Raw genomic sequence first — 16,976 nt, forward strand, 5'->3', positions numbered from 1 at the left:
TTCTGTAAATATAAGCCATATAGTTTCTGTCACAATACTGAACTCTGCCATTATGGCTCAAAAGCAGCCACAGACACTACATCAACTAGTGGGTAAGGCTTTGTTCCAATAAAACTGTAACAAATGGAGGCAGCAGGCTGGATTTGTCCCAAGGGTCTGAAGTTTGCTGACCTCTGTCCTAGGGAGTCAGGGGCTTGGGGTTCCTAATGTGATGTAGGAACCTTGGGGTCACTCTAGACATGCCTCTGAAAAGACCCCCAAACTAACAATCTGTGGTGCCTTTCTAGGCCAGAAACCTCCATATAGAGTCCTGGCCCACGACTGGCTTCCAAGGGGTGGGGCCAGGAGTAGTGAAGCAGGCATCCTGCATTCTCTCTCTTCAGTGAAGCCTGACTCGGGGAAGGGGGACTCCAGGCAGAAAGCATCCTGAGCCGGGACCTGGGCTGAATCCTCCAGGCAAAGGAACTGCGTTGAGTTCAGCAGCAGAATACCTGTCACATTCACCTTTTTCCTCAGAGATACCAGCCAGTGCTCACTTTAAAAGCTTTGAGAGTTATAAGGCTTATGTTTTAAGATTTTTACCAATAGTCAAAACTTTCGAGTTTCAACCAGAAAAAGCATATATTCTGATTCAAAAAGTATTTCATCATACCTTAAAAAAAAGATAAACATTTAAAACAGACACATAGTTAGTGCAAGGGACGTAACAAGACGTTTTACATTGAATCTAACATGTTGCGTTTTTTCCAAATACATTTCTTGCCTAACAAAAATGGAAGGAAAAAGACTCTTACAATTCTGATGTCCCTGTGCTAATTTTGTTGCATGTGATGCTCTCCTTACCACAGTTCACTTATTTATTAGCACCCATAATCCACATCCTTGATTTTACCAAAACAACAAAGAATTAAAACTCACACACACTTATGTGCCTTTAAAGTCCTGTAATACGATGAACTTAACATTCAAAACATTTTATGAAGGAAAAACAAAAATGAAGTCTTTTTGTAATCAGTGCATCCATAGTTCTTGGTGTCTCATTGGGAAGCTGCAAGATGTCCTTGAATAAGATCCTGAACACGGGACAGAATAATCTCATTAGAACTGCTGCAATTTTCTGGACCATATGGTGGGTCTATAGTCAGGACCCCAGCCACACAGAGAGTTCTTCGTGAATCTCCCTGTTCAGTGATGGGGATGTGGTTCTTCTCAAGCCATTTCTTTAAGCTGTTCTTTCTCTTTTCCAGATCCTCAGGGCTGTATGCCTCGCAGTCTCCAGACGTGAACAAATGCATCAGCTTCTCTCTCACTCTATGGTCCCCTTCATTCATAGTTTCAACAGTCTGCACAGCATGTCCCATAATTCCGGTCACAGACATGCTGCCATCTTCAAGGAAGTTCACGAGGACAATACTATGGAGGAAAAGTAAGTTCAGAGCAGATTTGCAAAAGAAAAACCTAAAGGCCCATAAAACTATGGAAGAAGCAATGGAATGAGAGGCATCATCAACACCAGCAGGTCACTGGAATAATAGGGAATGCTCTGCCCTGTTTAAAATAAATCCTCTCACCACCAGACATTTTACTTGTTCAATAAGCATTGACTGAGGGTCTTAAACATCTAACCTTTTTGTCCAGCCTAAAGCTAATCATTGTGGGATGCAGTTTAAACATTTCTTAAAGAGTTATGAATGCCATAAATGTGTATTTGAAAAGAGAGGGTACAGATTTAACTTTTAGAGTTAAAAAACAACTGAATAGGGGCCAGCTGAGGGGCACAGTGGTTGGGTTCAGTGAACTCTGCTTTGGCAGCCTGGGGTTCACGGTTTCAGATCCCAGGCGTGGACCTACACCACTCATCAAGCCATGCTGTGGTGGCGTCCCACATACAAAATAGAGGGACATGGGCACAGATGTTAGCTCAGGGCCACTCTTCCTCAAGCAAAAAGAGGAAGATGGGCAACAGGTGTTAGCTCAGGGCCAGTCTTCCTCACCAAAAAAAAAAAAAAAAAAAACCCACAAAGAAAACTAAATAACTCCCCTTCCAAAGAAAATAACAAAGGACAAAATTAATGCAATAGAAAACAAGAGTCAATAAGAGGATCATCAAAGCCAAAAGTTGGTTCTTTGAAAAAAAATAATAAAATTCATAAAACTCAGGCAAGATTAATAAAAATAGAGAAAGAAGGCACATATAAATAATATCAGGAATAAGGCAGCAAAGATTAACAGTATAAAATATTAAAAACAAATTTATGCCAATAATTTTGAAACTTAAAACATAAAATTTCCTAAAAAATATAAATTTCTACTACTGACACCAAAAAAAGAGAGAAAGAGAGAATGTAATCAGTCCTATAATCTTTAATAAAAACTGAATAACTAGTTTAAAATCTTCCCATGGAAGGGCAAAAAAGGCCCTGACAATTCTACCAGCAAGTTCTATAAAATGTGCAACATCAAACATTCTAATCTAAAGACTCTAAAAGGAGGACAATGCTTTAATTCATTTAATGAGGCTAATATAACCTTGATACCAAAAGCAGAAAAGGACAGGATTAAAAAATAAAACCATAAGCTAATCTCACTCCTGAATACAAATGCAAAAATCCTAAATAAAATAATGTATGACATGATATATGACACATGATATATGATGTGATGGGAATTTCAGTTCCGTAGTACTCTTCCCAAAAGCCTATTACCCCAGTCTATTTATGAGAAAACACTGTACAAACCCAAATTGAGAGACATTCTACAAAGTACCTCACCAGTACTCTTCAAAAGTGTCAAGGTCATGAAAAACAAGGAAAGACTGAAAACCTGTCACAGATCAGGGGAGACTAAGGAGACATGATGATTAAATGTAATGTGGGATCCTGGATTGGATCCTGGAACAGAAAAAAGCCATTAGTGGAAAAACCGGCAAAATCCAAATGACTGCAGTTTAGTTACTGTAAATTTTTAGTTTTAACAAAGGTACCATGGTTGTGTAAGATGCTAACATTAGCGGAAGCTGGGTATATGGGTACTCTATGTACTTTCTTTGCAACTTTTCTGTAAATCTAAAACCATTCCAAAATAAAAAGTCTGTGTATCACCACCTTTAAAGGAGTCTTGCAAAAAATAAATCTGTTCCTAATTAACCCTCTAGATATGACTACCGAAATACGGAAAATAAAAGAATATGTTAAACTACACTATGATAATGCAACGAGCTAAATCCAGAATGTGTGTTAAATTCTATAAGACAAATGACTCTGTTTCTTCAACAAATAAATGACATGAAAAACTAAAAAGAGAAAGTGCAGAGCTATAGATTAAGATACTTAAGAGACATATCAACCAAATTGCTAAAATAATATAAAAAGATATTTTTGAGACAATCAAGCAAATCTGAACTCACACTAGGAATTAGCTAATATTAAAGTTATTATTACTTTTGTTAGGTGTTATAATGGTATTGTGATTACATTTATTAAAGAGTCCTTATCTACTAAGAGATATATTGAAGTATTTATGAACAAAATTAAATGATGTCTGCTATTGGCTTTAACAAATTTGGAACAAGGAGTAAGGTTAGTGTTTGTTATACTATTCTCTTTACATTTGCATATGTTTGAAATTTTCCAATAAAAAAGGAAGTGTCTCATTGCTATGAACTTGGTTGGTCTGACAAGGTACGGAATCCATAGTTAGAACAGCAGTTAGATTCAAAAGTAATAAAATTCTTATGTGGGAATAATTAGCCTTTCAATGATCTGCTTTCTTAATTTGGATATAACATAGAGGCAGCACAAAGAGGTGTCACGATTTCAGGGAAGCAGGACCCATACTCACTTGGCAGAGACTGGGTCTGTGGTTAAAACCCATCCTTTATACTCCTTCTCATTGGCTGTCACTCTGACTTCTTTATAAGTGTAATCTTGCCATTCTAAGGGGCCTTTCTTCATCCATTCATTCATGGCTGCCGGCTGGCTAGATCTAAAACAAACACCAGTCCGGTTAATATATATGTTCCACCTAAGCAAATGTCTTACCTCCAATTTCCATCCTAGAGGTAGAGAACAATTGTGATTTGCCTTAAATTCCGTTATCAGGAAAACAGTTAATATTTACTATTCATTCTAAAAGCTAAGGGGACACCGAGTCGCCGCGGGGCCCAGTCGGGAGTAACTCATCTGGCATACTTTTCCTCCACCCCCAATCCCATTCCAGATCGCCTTCACGATGGCTTTGAACTCCGGTCTGCAGATGCTCAAACCCTGTAACTGCTCTCCTTGATCAAAGTTCACTCCACGCCACCTTTAGCCAAAACTGGAAAAAACCCACAAAACTCTGATATCCACCCACTCGCTCTCTGGCTCTGTGTCTCCGCTGGATCCCTCCAGGGAGAGGCCCCCGGATCTGTGACAATTTCCTCTTAAAATTTGTTTGGAGGATGCATCAACGAGAGGGCAGAAGCTACGGCTCTAGAACTCAGCTTCCCTGGCCTAGCCTGCAGCCTCATGATACTTGGAGCTGTAAGCAAACCAGGTGGCACTTAACGTTTAATCCTGACAAACGAGAAAAATACCAGCTAAAACTTCTAGCAGCGCCCGGCACTCAGCAACCACGCTGTGAGGAGGGAGTTTCTCGAGCGGAGCCCGCCTGAGTCCAGCATCCTTTGTGCCACGTCGTCACTTCCTTCCCCCAGAATTCTCTGTTTTGTAGTCCCTGGGCTTGGTCCCACCTGGAGGCCTGCGAGTCGCGAGGCGTGGCGTGGTAAAGGCGGATGCAGGGTGCGGGTAGGGGCTGAGACTCTTGTGTAATAATAATAATAAGACTTCTTGTTCGCCAGTGCCACCCCTTTCCACTGCCACGATGGACATTTCAATTTTTTTTTTAAGAGGAAAAGGCTCGTGCCAGCTCCTCGTTGAGAGTAGAGGTGGAAATGCACTTTTGCCATGGATTCAAAGCACATGAACCCTCTAGGTAAATCCTAAAGCTCCAGAAGTGTGAAGTGAAAGTACCTTGGAGAAAAGCAACAGAGCCAAGGTATTTTTTGTTTGTTTGACCTGTGTAAGGCAATTAAGATGCCTGCTCCTTTGGGAGGTGCCCAAGGTACATTCCTGCAGATGCAGCAGCCAGAATGTAAAGCACGGGATTGGGTTGAATTCCACCTAGTCGATCACTCACTATAAACGCCCTCCCACCTCCACCCCCGAGTGGAAAAGACTCGCTTCCACCACAGATTTTTGGTCATGTACTTAGTTGGCTTCTGGCATGGACCAGAATTTCTTCCAGACTGTGATCCTGAAAAATGGTACAAGGTGGTAAATGTGGACAAGTTCCTGCAAATGGAACACCAAGAGAGATTTACAAAAACTGAATTAGAGGACTATCAAACCACAATGTAGAAAACATCGAAAATTAATCAGCTTTTCCCTTACTACTTGGAATTTGAGTTCCATATAATCCTTGAAGTATATTGTTTCTTATTGTCATCATTTCAAATAATCCTTCCTGTAACCTTCACTCATTGAATGATTGGCTGATTATATTAATGTGACTTTAGTGGATTAAATTAGATTTTGCCAGTTAAAGTCCTATATAAATCTACAAAGAGCTAATATAAACACCAGTTATTATAGTGTGAAGGAAAACATTTGGCCTCATAAAAATTCAGTCCTAAAGAGCTACAACCAATTTGTGACAACTGGTCATTTGCATTTTAAGTCTTCTATCTATACCGCAGAATGAAAGACTTTGTTTTATATGTATATATATTTAACAATGGGCTTTTTTGAGCCACCTTAAGCTGGCTCCTGCCCACCACCGACTGTGCTCCCACCAGCTTTATGACTTTGGAAGTCATTTACCTTCTTAGATTTCAGTTTCCTCATCTATAAATGAAAATATGGGGTTAGATGACCCAAGATCCTGTCAGCTCTAAATTTTCATGACTAAGCCATACACAGACACTTAGTGAGCCCTGTAAACCCTCTAAGGATAGAGGCTTTGTCTGTTTTATTTACTACCATATATACCACCTCTAGCACATTGCCTGGCATATAGTAAGTGCTCAATTTGAATTGAATTTTTATTTCTCAGTTATATAGCACCTAATATGTGCCAGGCACTATTTTAAGAACTTTCAAATATTAACTCTTTTATAAGTGAATAAATAGAGTGAAGAGAATGGGAAAAATTTGAGTGATGGAATGACATGATTAAATCGGTATATTAGAAAGGATGCAGAGAAATTGGACATGCAGAAAATAGGGAAGTATAGAGCATATACAGCATGAAACTTTATGTAAAATGTAGCCGCTCTACTCAAACAGAGCTGTGATATTAGGGGGGAAAAAATTCCAGCACCACTTCCCAAATGGAAATCTAGTTTTAGAGGGGCCAGTGTCTCCAAATTGATTAGTCATCTGCCCTACCCAGAAAGGAGATTTTACAATCTCAGAGAGGAAAGATTGGTTTCCCTAGCAGCAGAGTGAAGATAGGATTGTTTCCTAGGATGAAAATGCTTTGAACAGACTTTGTGAACTCTAAAGCACCAGACAAATGTAAGGCATTAAAGTTTAGAAAATTGCTTCTGTGTCATTGCTTCTCAGATATGCCCAGATGATATCTTTTGGCTAAAAATCAGTGCCATTTTTTTCACTGAGTTCCTCTTATTCAAAGAAGTAATCAATCTAAGTGGTAAGAATATACATGTTTTACGCCTATTTTATTTTGATTCGAAAAAAAAATAAAGTGGAGTTAATCATTTTTATTTTTCTCTGCAATTGCCTTGGGACAAAAAAGGATGTTCACTACTGAGTTCCTAGTAATTACTGCAGTGGTCCAGACAGGAAATAATAAAGTCCTAGCCTAAGTGATAGCAGTGGAAATGAAAAAGAGAAAAGGAGAAATAGATTCAACAAATATCTCAAAGGAGAAATCAACAGGATTTAGTGATGGACTGGATTGGGGCAAGGGCATGTTGAGAAGAAGTTTGACTCTAGGCCTTGAACAGAAATTCTCTTTGTTCTTCATTCATAATCCCGTGTCTTCATTTTTTCAGGATCTCAAGTGTCCAAAGAGTTATTATATTTACTAAATTAGATGAGAAAAATTTTTCATGGAATAAATAAAATGCTTCAGTAGCACTTTATTTGTGTTTATGGCACAAGAAGGCAACAGTGAGGTAACTCCTCTAAGCTCTTATAAACTAGCCCTAAGTGTTAAATAAAATGGATGTGATTAGATTTGTGATTCATTTGCACAAAGAGACCATCTATAATCTGTGTAACCAAAGAATGTGGGGAGGACCGAAATTCAACTAAGTGACCTGGTTGTATTCTCGGGAACCAGGACTGGAACGGGATTGTGTTTTAGTAAATGGGAACTTAATTATATTGTACCCTACTTGGACATTCAGTAACCCAGGGTTGGCAGCAGAAGGTGTGGAAGAAGAAAGGTCAGCAAGCAAAAGGTTGGGAGGTATTTCTTGGAGACTCTGAATCTGGAAGGCAGGTACTTTCCAGAGATGTATGCATATTGTGGCGAATGGATGCTTCATCAGGTCTCACCCTGGCTGGGAATAGATATTCCTAAAACTGTCTCTTTATATTCTGATTCCATGCTCACCATGCTGCCTTGTGACTCTTCTGCTGGTTTTCTAGGTACGCTGTTTATCAGAAGAAATGGTTCTTGACATGGAAATATGAGCACTTTCTAGTCAATAGAAAGGAATAGACCAGAAGTCACAAACTAGAGGCCAAAAGGTCATATCAGGACGTGCAGATAGATTTAATATCTGCACTGTGTTGAATTTTTTTTTTAACTTGAAAGCCTTTAGATAAGTTTGCTCTTTCTTCTTCACAACTTCACAACTTCATTTTCCACCACTTTTATTGTTCTATGCTTGGCTGCTTCATATGTTTACGTTACCTGCCTGATTCCTAGAGGAAATTGAGTTTGCAACTCTGGAATAGTCCCTACTATAAATAAATAAATTAGCAGAGTAAATTCTACCTTAATGTCTTGTGAGTTTGACTGGTGAGAATCAGCCTTAATGTGTCTAGTCAACTCTCGGACTAGTTAAGGTCCCGAACCCGGGCTATGGGTAGCAACTTCACCAAGGAAATACCAATTGCAAGATTCCTGGTAGAGCCCCATACAGTCTTCTCCAAGTGATTGCTGATCTCATTGTTGCCTTGCCCCCTCTTCAACTGTCTCCCTCAATACCATTTTGTAGCCTATTGTTATTTAGGTATGTGTTGTGGCAGTTACTGTAGGTTAGTTCATTTAACAGTCCTTTCCCACAACTTCCTAATGAGGTTTGAAAGCTAAAACTCAATCTTCAGCTTCCTTTGCAGGTAGAAGTGGCCATAGAAATATTTCCAGCCAATGAGATATACATGGAAGTCCCTAGGAAGGCTGTTCCTTCCGAAATAAAAAGGCAAAGCTTCCTAAGAAGGAGAAAGCCTTTCTTGTTCCTTAACTATTCCTCTTCCAGTCTGCGTGCCTTGGACATAAAGCCTGGAGGTGCAGCCACCTCTTTCCATGGTGAGGAGACATGCATGAGAAGGCCTACAGGCCAAGCAGAAAAATAAAAGAAAGATAATAAGAGCCACACCAGACCTGAACTACCTAATTTCAGATTTCTTTTGTTTGGGACAAATAAACCCCTATATGTTTAAAGATTTTATTTATTTATTTTTTTCCCCCAAAGCCCCAGCAGATAGTTGTATGTCATAGCTGCACATCCCTCTAGTTGCTGTATGTGGGACGCGGCCTCAGCATGGCCGGAGAAGCGGTGTGTCGGTGCACGCCCAGGATCCGAACCCGGGCCGCCAGCAGCGGAGCGCGTGCACTTAACCGCTAAGCCACCGGGCCGGCCTACCCCTATATGTTTAAGCAACTGTTTTAAGTGTTTCCATCCCAACAAAATCCTTTTCTAGCTTATCTCCCTAATAAAGCCATCAGGAGACAGACCACACTTTATATCCTCAGTACCCTGTTCAGTGCCTGCATATAGTAGGCATTCAACATATATTTGTTTAACCAATTAATAAATTTGAAAGACAAAACACAAAACCATAATTTAGGCAGAGAGTTACTTATTTCATGAGTGACAGAGATAAACTAAGAACAGAAAAAGCAGGGCCAGCCTCGTGGCTTAGCAGTTAAGTGCGCACGCTCTGCTACTGGCAGCCCAGGTTCGGATCCCCGGTGCGCACCGACGCACCGCTTTGTCCGGCCATGCTGAGGCCGCGTCCCACATACAACAACTAGAAGGATGTGCAGCTATGATATACAACTATCTACTGGGGCTTTGGGGGAAAAATAAATAAATAAAATTATATAAAAAAAAAGAAAAAGCAAATTAACAGGTCAAATTTTATATTGGCAAAGCAGGTAACAAAGAGACCTTTGTTTTTTTTCCAAGAAAGTAATTTAAATCCTCTGCACTAAAGAACAATGTATTATTATTCTTACTAGTAGTAGTAGTGGTAGTAATAATAAATATGCATTAACTCAATCTTAATTAACACAGAAAAAAACCAGGAGATAGGAACTATTATTATACCTATTTTATAGCTAAGGAAACTGAGGCACAGAGGCCCGAGGCCACATAGCTAGTTAGCGACAGAGCTAGGATACAAATCCAGGTAATCATGCTGGAGTGGTTTAATTAACCACTATACCGTACTAATTAAATAATGGGGAATAACTCAACCACAATTGTTCACCTAAAGTCTATTTTTAATTAATGAGGAGCATGTTTTTCAAAGTAAGCATTTCGAAATCTGAAATATTACCTCTTCATTGTGCTCCAATTGGTTGTTTGGACACTCAGAGCATTAAGATAAAGTGTTTCACTCATGTGTTTTAGCAAACCAAACTTTCCCAGGAACTTCTGTTTCCAAGGGTGACTGCAAGGAGGATACGCTCAGCCAGACTTAATGGTCTGGAAATTAGGGATTGATTTTATCCCTAAGGCAGGTAATACCGAGCCCCATACCTACAGCTGCTATTTACTCTCAGATTAGCCCACTAACAATTGCCAACAGGATAGATGCAAGCAGTTTCATTATGTTGAAGAGCTAGTCTTAATAGGAATTACACTTTAGGGAGGGAACTAAAGGAAGGGCTACGGGCAACTACACTTTCCCTCAACCAGCCTAGTCTTGTTTTTCTCTACCCAGTGCTTCCTTGGCCTCCTCCAATTATCTTCAAAGGGTTTGTGTTTGTGTGCGTGTGTGTGTGTGTGTGTGTGTGTGTGGAAGAGGAGGCTTCCTTTCTCTCTATCCTGTGGCAAATTATAGACCCATTTTTGAGCTTCCCAATGAAAAAAGGTAAAATATACTACTGATCGCACAGGGGAAAAATATCTTGTCAGGTATAAAAAACCAATAAAAATTATTGTATATAACAGAAAACCATTCAGTCTATGCTATTCAGTGTATCATTGTTTTGAAATATCAGTAAGACCTTAAAGTCTTTTTTCTTCCTTTTAACAATTAAATCAAAACATTTACAGGGCACTGAGATTTCTAATGTAGCTACTTTCCCTATTTTATTTGCAAATTGTATACATTATCTAGTGAGATGGTAAAAAATATTGAGTTTTTGACAATGTTATCTAACATAATCAATAAATTTATAACATATAAGAGAGTATATAATGTACATCATTTGCCTTTTCTTTTTCAAGAATGTGCATCACTCCATTTGCCAATCTAAGACATTCCATTTTATACATATGGAGAAGGAAAGAGGGAAAAGTAATGGCCCATTCCTTTCCTACTTGTTCCTGGTCAGATTCTTAGCAGCTGCCTCTTCTTGGATTTCTTCCACAAAGAAATGATTTTCCTACCTGTTAATTACCTTGCTGACTGTAGATACTTCACTCATAATAAACAAAACCACATTTTGTGTCTAAATCACTTTCCTTTAGCTATTTGTTCAAGGGCTATGTGAACCCTAAACTGTAATCGGGCTTCCATGGAATAGTCTTTGTAGTTTTTTATGTTGTCTAGGCTTTTTGTTGCATTAGCATTATCTCCTTTGAGATAGTATAGAATTCCCAGTTCATAGTAAGTATACGGCACCAAATAGTGGTCATATTTTAACAATTTCTCCTTTTGAATGACACGATTAAAGTACTGTTCAGCCATTGAATATTTCCCTAAGTGTTTCAGACATAGACCTTTCAGTAGATTTAACAAACTTATGTCATCTGTGCCATACTCTTTATTTGGATTTTCTCGTAAAAGTTCTTCTCCTTTGTCAATTATTGAAAGCCAGCTTCTGATAAGGCCTAGTTTTTTGCTTATGACTCGGAAACCGCTCCAGGCATAAATGAATTCCAGGATGGGCTGTGCTGTAAACCAGCCTGTGGTAGTACCATAGCGCTGACCCTTGTCAGCAACAAACTTTTCTATTGGTACAGAAGTTCCTAAAATTTTGACTTTCAGGCTATCCACTTTTATGAAGAGAGAGTTCATATCCTCACTTACCAATTTCACAAAATCAGACGGAAGCAAGGCCAGTAGTATAGCTTTACTGTACAAATATATTGTCTTGGACCACCTGCTGTTCTGAAACAGTAGATCTGCATAGCGGTAAGCCTGCTTCCAATCCTGCAGAAAAATGTGGCACCACATGAGTTCCCAGTAACAGAGGTGATGAATCTGTTTCCATTCATTTTGAATAAAAATGCTCTCCTCTAATATTAACTGTGCATTCTCCAAATTTCCTTTCAGCATAGTAAAACGTGCATGAAAAAATTTAAGTATGACACACTTTGGAAATTTCTGAAGGTAGATTAGGAAGAGATCTTCTATAGCAGAATTGTGACCCTTTTCAACACCAAAAGCTACATAGATATAATTGTAATAAAAGAGCAGAGTCACAACACTTAAGATATTATTTAAATGGGATTCAGATGCACTCTCATGAAGCAAAGCCAAGCCTACCTCTCTATCACCAGAATAGCCAACAACATTGAGTAGTTTGAGTGTCTTTGGTGGCACAAGTGATAATATCAGATTGAATGCTCCAAGTCCAAATTTTATTCCTCCAACCAGATGTCTGTGGGTTTTGCTTTGGTTGTTAGGTATCTGTGTTAACACTTGTTGACAGTCTTTGTATATTTGATAACTTAACCCAACACTGATCCCACTTTTAAGAAAACTAAGCACACTGTCATCCTGTATAAATGTTATAGTGGATTTCAAGATCAAACACTCAGCATAGCAGACTTCCGCATGCAATTCCTCTTCTTTGATTGCCTTTATTCCCTGTTTACTCACTAGATGAGGCAAACTCATCATCCTAGATTTTCTTCGGAAACTGTTACAAGTTTTCACAGCTTCCTGTGCAGCAGTCATTCCAGTCTGTATATCCTGTGGATCAAAAGTCAAGATGGCCTTGACAACCATGAGGATATCATAAATTAGAGCATGGTATATGCTGTTTTTTGACCATGGATGAATGAGATTTATGGCATCTGAGAATCTGTTATTTAGAAATAAATACAGTCCAGTTGTGCATTCTTCCAGGGAAGATATCAGATTCATTGTTGTTGCCACAGGGATAAATTCATAGGCGTCTTCAAACTTGTCCTCCTTATCATTTTCTCTCTTACTTAGAGTAAATGATGTAATGTCATCCTCCTTATCATTTTCTCTTTTACTTAGAGTAAGTGACATATCTGCTTCCCCACTTTAGAAATGGGAAATATTTGAAGTGGAGTAATGTGGCTGCAAAGAGGGTAGCTCCTGCTCTCCTGACTGGGGTCACTTCTTCCACAGCCTGAGGTGTTGCTGTTGTAATGGAGGCAAACAAACTAATAGCTGTGAAGCGCAGCATTAGGATATCCTCATCTACGTCAGATAAAGGGAAAAAAAAGATAATTTTATTTACCTGGAAGATGTATTTCTGAAAAGTTCAAATCATTTGGAATGTACTAAAGAAACATGCTCTTTTAAAACACTGTGAAGTAAATCCTTTGTAAATGGAAGACTTATTTTGTAGCCATCCCTCCAATCTATTATTTTCATAAGACTATGCTTTTATGGGTTTGTGTTGTAGAACTGTACTGTGATAGCTGTAAAGTTTCACCATAGGAAGGCCTTGGGGGCAAGAATCTGGCTGGAAAGGGGAATGTATTTGCATAGGTCTCTAGTTAAGACTGAGAAAGGGGTGAATTGTCCAGGACAAAGGATAAAGATTATGGGAATGAAAAATCCATTCCATGCTATTCTTAGTACCACCACTGTACTTGCATATATTTTTATAGAAAACTACGTCTTGATGAAATATTATGGTTAGTTGTATAGGACTTTGGATATGGAAAGTGCTATGTAAACTAGAGAGATTTCCTAGCATTGTTGCAGTTAGGAAAAAAATTCAAATGTAACAGTTGTTATCACAGAATTACTATAGTATTTTAGTAGGAAGGTGGGGGGGGCACAATGGAAAACCAGTTACAAATAGCAAGCTACTTAATTTATTCATAATAACACAATAGGTTTGATTAATCTATTTGTAAAAGTAGAAACAACAAACACTTTAGTAATATTACAATGCTTTATAATAATTACAAGTATACTGTAAAATGTACTTTAATTCTGTATTTTGCTAAGTTAAAAGACAGCAGGGGAAGGTAAAGCAGAGGAGAATAATCAAAGAAGAAGAAAGAGAGACATACAGAAGAAAGAGATGCAGATTTTTACACAGAGGGAGAGAGAAAACTGAGAAAAAATATGTTACATATGAGAAAAAAAATGATGGAGAGGACAGCCTCAGAGGTATTATTTTAGTTAAGTTTCTTGTTTTTAAAACCTCAGGGTATTAGCAACTGCAATCACTATCCATTGAAAAGCTAAGTTAATTACACATTTATCTAAAAGGCTCAGTTCTGAGTGGGAAAGCCATGTACCCCATTAGGAGGGAAATTATTCTTGGGGCTGCAATAGTAGTGGCTAGATTAAGGTTAGCTGGAGAAACCTACAAGAGGGCCAGATTCAACCCAAGGACAAAGTTCCCTTTCTCTGGCCTAATGCTTTCAAATTATATTCCATAAAATCCCTATTCTCCATCCAAGACAGCCCAAATTTTACTTTTTCTGAAACCTTACCTAAGTCTGTCAGCATAATCACTCTAATAGCATTCTGTATATATCTCTATGAGTGTTTATCTCACTGCATTGTAATTATTTATACACCACTAACTTTCACCACTAGCCTGGGAGCTTCAAGGCATTATTTGTGTTTTATTCAGCATTATATCCCAGTTCTAGCATACTCCCTTGAACAAAGTTGGCATTAATAAATGGTTACTAAATGAATTCAGGTGCCCACAATATATTTCTAGGAATTTCTTGAAAGCAAGTTGTAAACTCCTCTTTCTGCCCCATGATTGCTAGGCTTGCTACTCCCAAAGAGCATATAAAGGTATAACCATAATGAATTCCCTGTACCAAGATTTACTTGTACATTGTTCTCTAATATTTTTAGGATTGGGATTCTATTTTTCACCTAGTTCAAGGATTAATACTTGTATAGTCAATAATATACATTTTCAGAGATGCTGGGGGGGGGACTTATTCCCTATTCTTTTTTTCTCAGTTTTATTGAGGTAAAATTGACAAAATTGTAAGATATTTAAAGTGTACAACATGGTGATTTTGGGGGGTGTGAGAACATTTAAGTTCTACTCTCTTAGCAAATTTCAATTATACAATACAATCTTATCAACTATAGTCACTATGTTATAGATTAGATCCTCAGACCTTATTCATCTTATAACTGAAAGTTTGTGCTCTTTGACCAACTTTTCCCTATTTTCCCCACCCCATTTATTCCCTGTTCTTAATGTTCCCATAAGGGGACTTTTTTGCTAGAGGAATACTCCTGGCCAGTGGGCTGACTTCTGGCTAGGTGTTGATAGAAGGAACTGGGAAACTGTTGCTCTATGCCTTCTGAATTCCTTCATTTGGAACCAAACTGTCCAAAGCCTGAAATCAAAAAACAGGAGAATTTTTTTTTTTTTTTGTGAGGAAGATCAGCCCTGAGCTAACATCCATGCCAATCCTCCTCTTTTTGCTGAGGAAGACTGGCTCTGAGCTAACATCTTTTGCCAGTCCTCCTCTTTTCCCCAAAGCCCCAGTAGATAGTTGTATGTCATAGCTGCACATCCTTCTAGTTGCTCTATATGGGACGCCGCCTCAACATGGCCGGACAAGCGGTGCGTCGCTGCGTGCCCAGATCCGAACCCCGGGCCACCAGTAGCGGAGCGCGCGCACTTAACCTCTAAGCCACCGGGCCGGCCCCAAACAGGAGAATTTGTCTTCTGCTATCCAGCTGTGCCTGGGACCAAGTGGGTAAATCTGTTTCATTAAGGAGTGAGGCATTAGTGAGCCCGCTTGGCAACACATCTGAAGTCATAGTTAACTATCAGCTTAATCAAAATGGTCATGTTTTGGTCTCCTTCTGCCTGACTCTTGCATCTATATGTCATTGGTTCTGAACTCATGGGAGGAAAAGAGATGTTATTTATTGACCCCTGAAACCATCTCTTCCTCCTTCTACTCTTGTATTCCCCATCTAGATGAGGGGTACCATCATCCACCCTAGATCTCTTTTTTCCCTCCTCCCATATCCGTCAGTGACCATACCCTGTCAATTCTACTTTGCTGAGTGAGGTGCCTCTCTCTTGTCCTCCAAATCACCCCGAGCATTCTTCTTTAACAAGACTCATCACTAAGGTTATAGTATGGTAAAATGCACAGACTGTGAAGTTAGGTTGCTTGGGTTTGAATCCTGATTCTGCCATCTGCCTGGCTTTACTGTGCCTTTGCTTCCTCATCTGCAAATAGGGAATAATAGTACTTCTACCAAAGAGTGGCTGGGAGAATTAGGTGAATTAATATCAACTGTAAAGCAGTTAGGACAGTATCTGGCATACATAGTAAATACTCAATATAGTATTCTATACTTGTCCTCCCATAGCCTGGCATATAGCAGGTGCTTACTGAATTGTTCTAAATGAGGTTTGGGATGCAGACAGCTTTGTGTAGGAGTTCCAAAGCTTCTGGTGGTAGAGGCAGAGTCACACTCCTATCATTCTTTGCTTAAAATGTTCTGTCTGAAATGTCTTCTTTACCTCTATCTACCAGTCTACGTTTGGAAGGATCAATCTGGTGAGAATGGATTAGGGACGGCTAATACTGAATCCGAAAGATCAGTCAGTTAGGGGCCTTCTGTAAGGTAGGGAGGGAGAAGTTGAAGATACAGAAAGGAATAATTCAATAAAAAGGAGGGCAGAAGGGGATGCACAGAGCAGAAGTGAAGAGAAAAGTAGCCTTGGATAAGATGAGAAAAACCTCTTCCATTAACATAGAAGAGCCTTCCTTCCTATCATTCATTCAATACAACTTAAACTGATGATACATACTTAACTGAATACATACTCCTTCTATATGCTGAGCCCTATCCTTGGTGTTGGGGATACAGCAGTGAACAAAACAAAGACCCTGCTCCCATGGAATTGAGTTTCTTAGGGGAGAGACATTATGGCAGGGGAGGGACATTGTAATGGGAGGAGAGAAACAATAAATAAATGAATAAATAACATATCAGCTGTTGATATATGCTATGAAGAAGAATAAAATAGGTTAAGACAGAATAAAGAATTTAGAGAGTGATGAGGTGTGAGGTACTTGCTATTTTACGTAGGGGAGTCAGGGAAGGCCTCCCCAATAAGGTGACATTTGAGCAGAGATGTAGAAGAGGTGAGGATCTCTTGATCTCTTCTTTCAGTCTAAGATAAGTGAACATCTTATGTGTTCCCATGATGCCCTGAGCTTATCTCTATCCTAGCACTTGCTATATATATTTTTTAAATGTCTTTTTTCTGCATTTTTTATATCTGTCTTCATCATCGAGTACAATGACTGGCACTTAGTTATTAAACTAAATTAACATTTA

The 16,976-nt window shown here is 38.9% G+C and overlaps 2 protein-coding genes across 4 annotated transcripts; both read right to left on the reverse strand.

The window, feature by feature from the left end:
• Positions 1 to 689: 689 nt before the first annotated feature.
• Positions 690 to 4,650, reverse strand: GEMIN6 (gem nuclear organelle associated protein 6). 3 transcript variants are annotated; one of them, XM_058551392.1, is made up of 3 exons: positions 4,577 to 4,650; positions 3,841 to 3,984; positions 690 to 1,413 (listed from the first exon to the last, which is right to left on the reverse strand). In XM_058551392.1, the coding sequence occupies exons 2-3, from the start codon at positions 3,963 to 3,965 to the stop codon at positions 1,038 to 1,040; spliced, it is 501 nt and encodes a 166-aa protein (XP_058407375.1). In that variant the 5' UTR covers positions 3,966 to 3,984; positions 4,577 to 4,650; the 3' UTR covers positions 690 to 1,037. The 3 variants fall into 3 exon arrangements, with proteins under 3 accessions (XP_058407375.1, XP_058407374.1, XP_058407376.1); XM_058551391.1 differs by lacking the exon at positions 4,577 to 4,650 and adding an exon at positions 4,354 to 4,542; XM_058551393.1 differs by lacking the exon at positions 4,577 to 4,650 and adding an exon at positions 4,350 to 4,542.
• A 6,102-nt stretch (positions 4,651 to 10,752) lies between these two features.
• LOC131411682 (tetratricopeptide repeat protein 39B-like) lies at positions 10,753 to 12,850 on the reverse strand. The gene has a single exon (XM_058550669.1). The coding sequence runs from the start codon at positions 12,693 to 12,695 to the stop codon at positions 10,926 to 10,928; it is 1,770 nt and encodes a 589-aa protein (XP_058406652.1). The 5' UTR covers positions 12,696 to 12,850; the 3' UTR covers positions 10,753 to 10,925.
• Positions 12,851 to 16,976: the final 4,126 nt, after the last annotated feature.

Source organism: Diceros bicornis, chromosome 12 (genome assembly GCF_020826845.1).
Source record: "Diceros bicornis minor isolate mBicDic1 chromosome 12, mDicBic1.mat.cur, whole genome shotgun sequence".
Classification (NCBI taxonomy): Eukaryota; Metazoa; Chordata; class Mammalia; order Perissodactyla; family Rhinocerotidae; genus Diceros; species Diceros bicornis.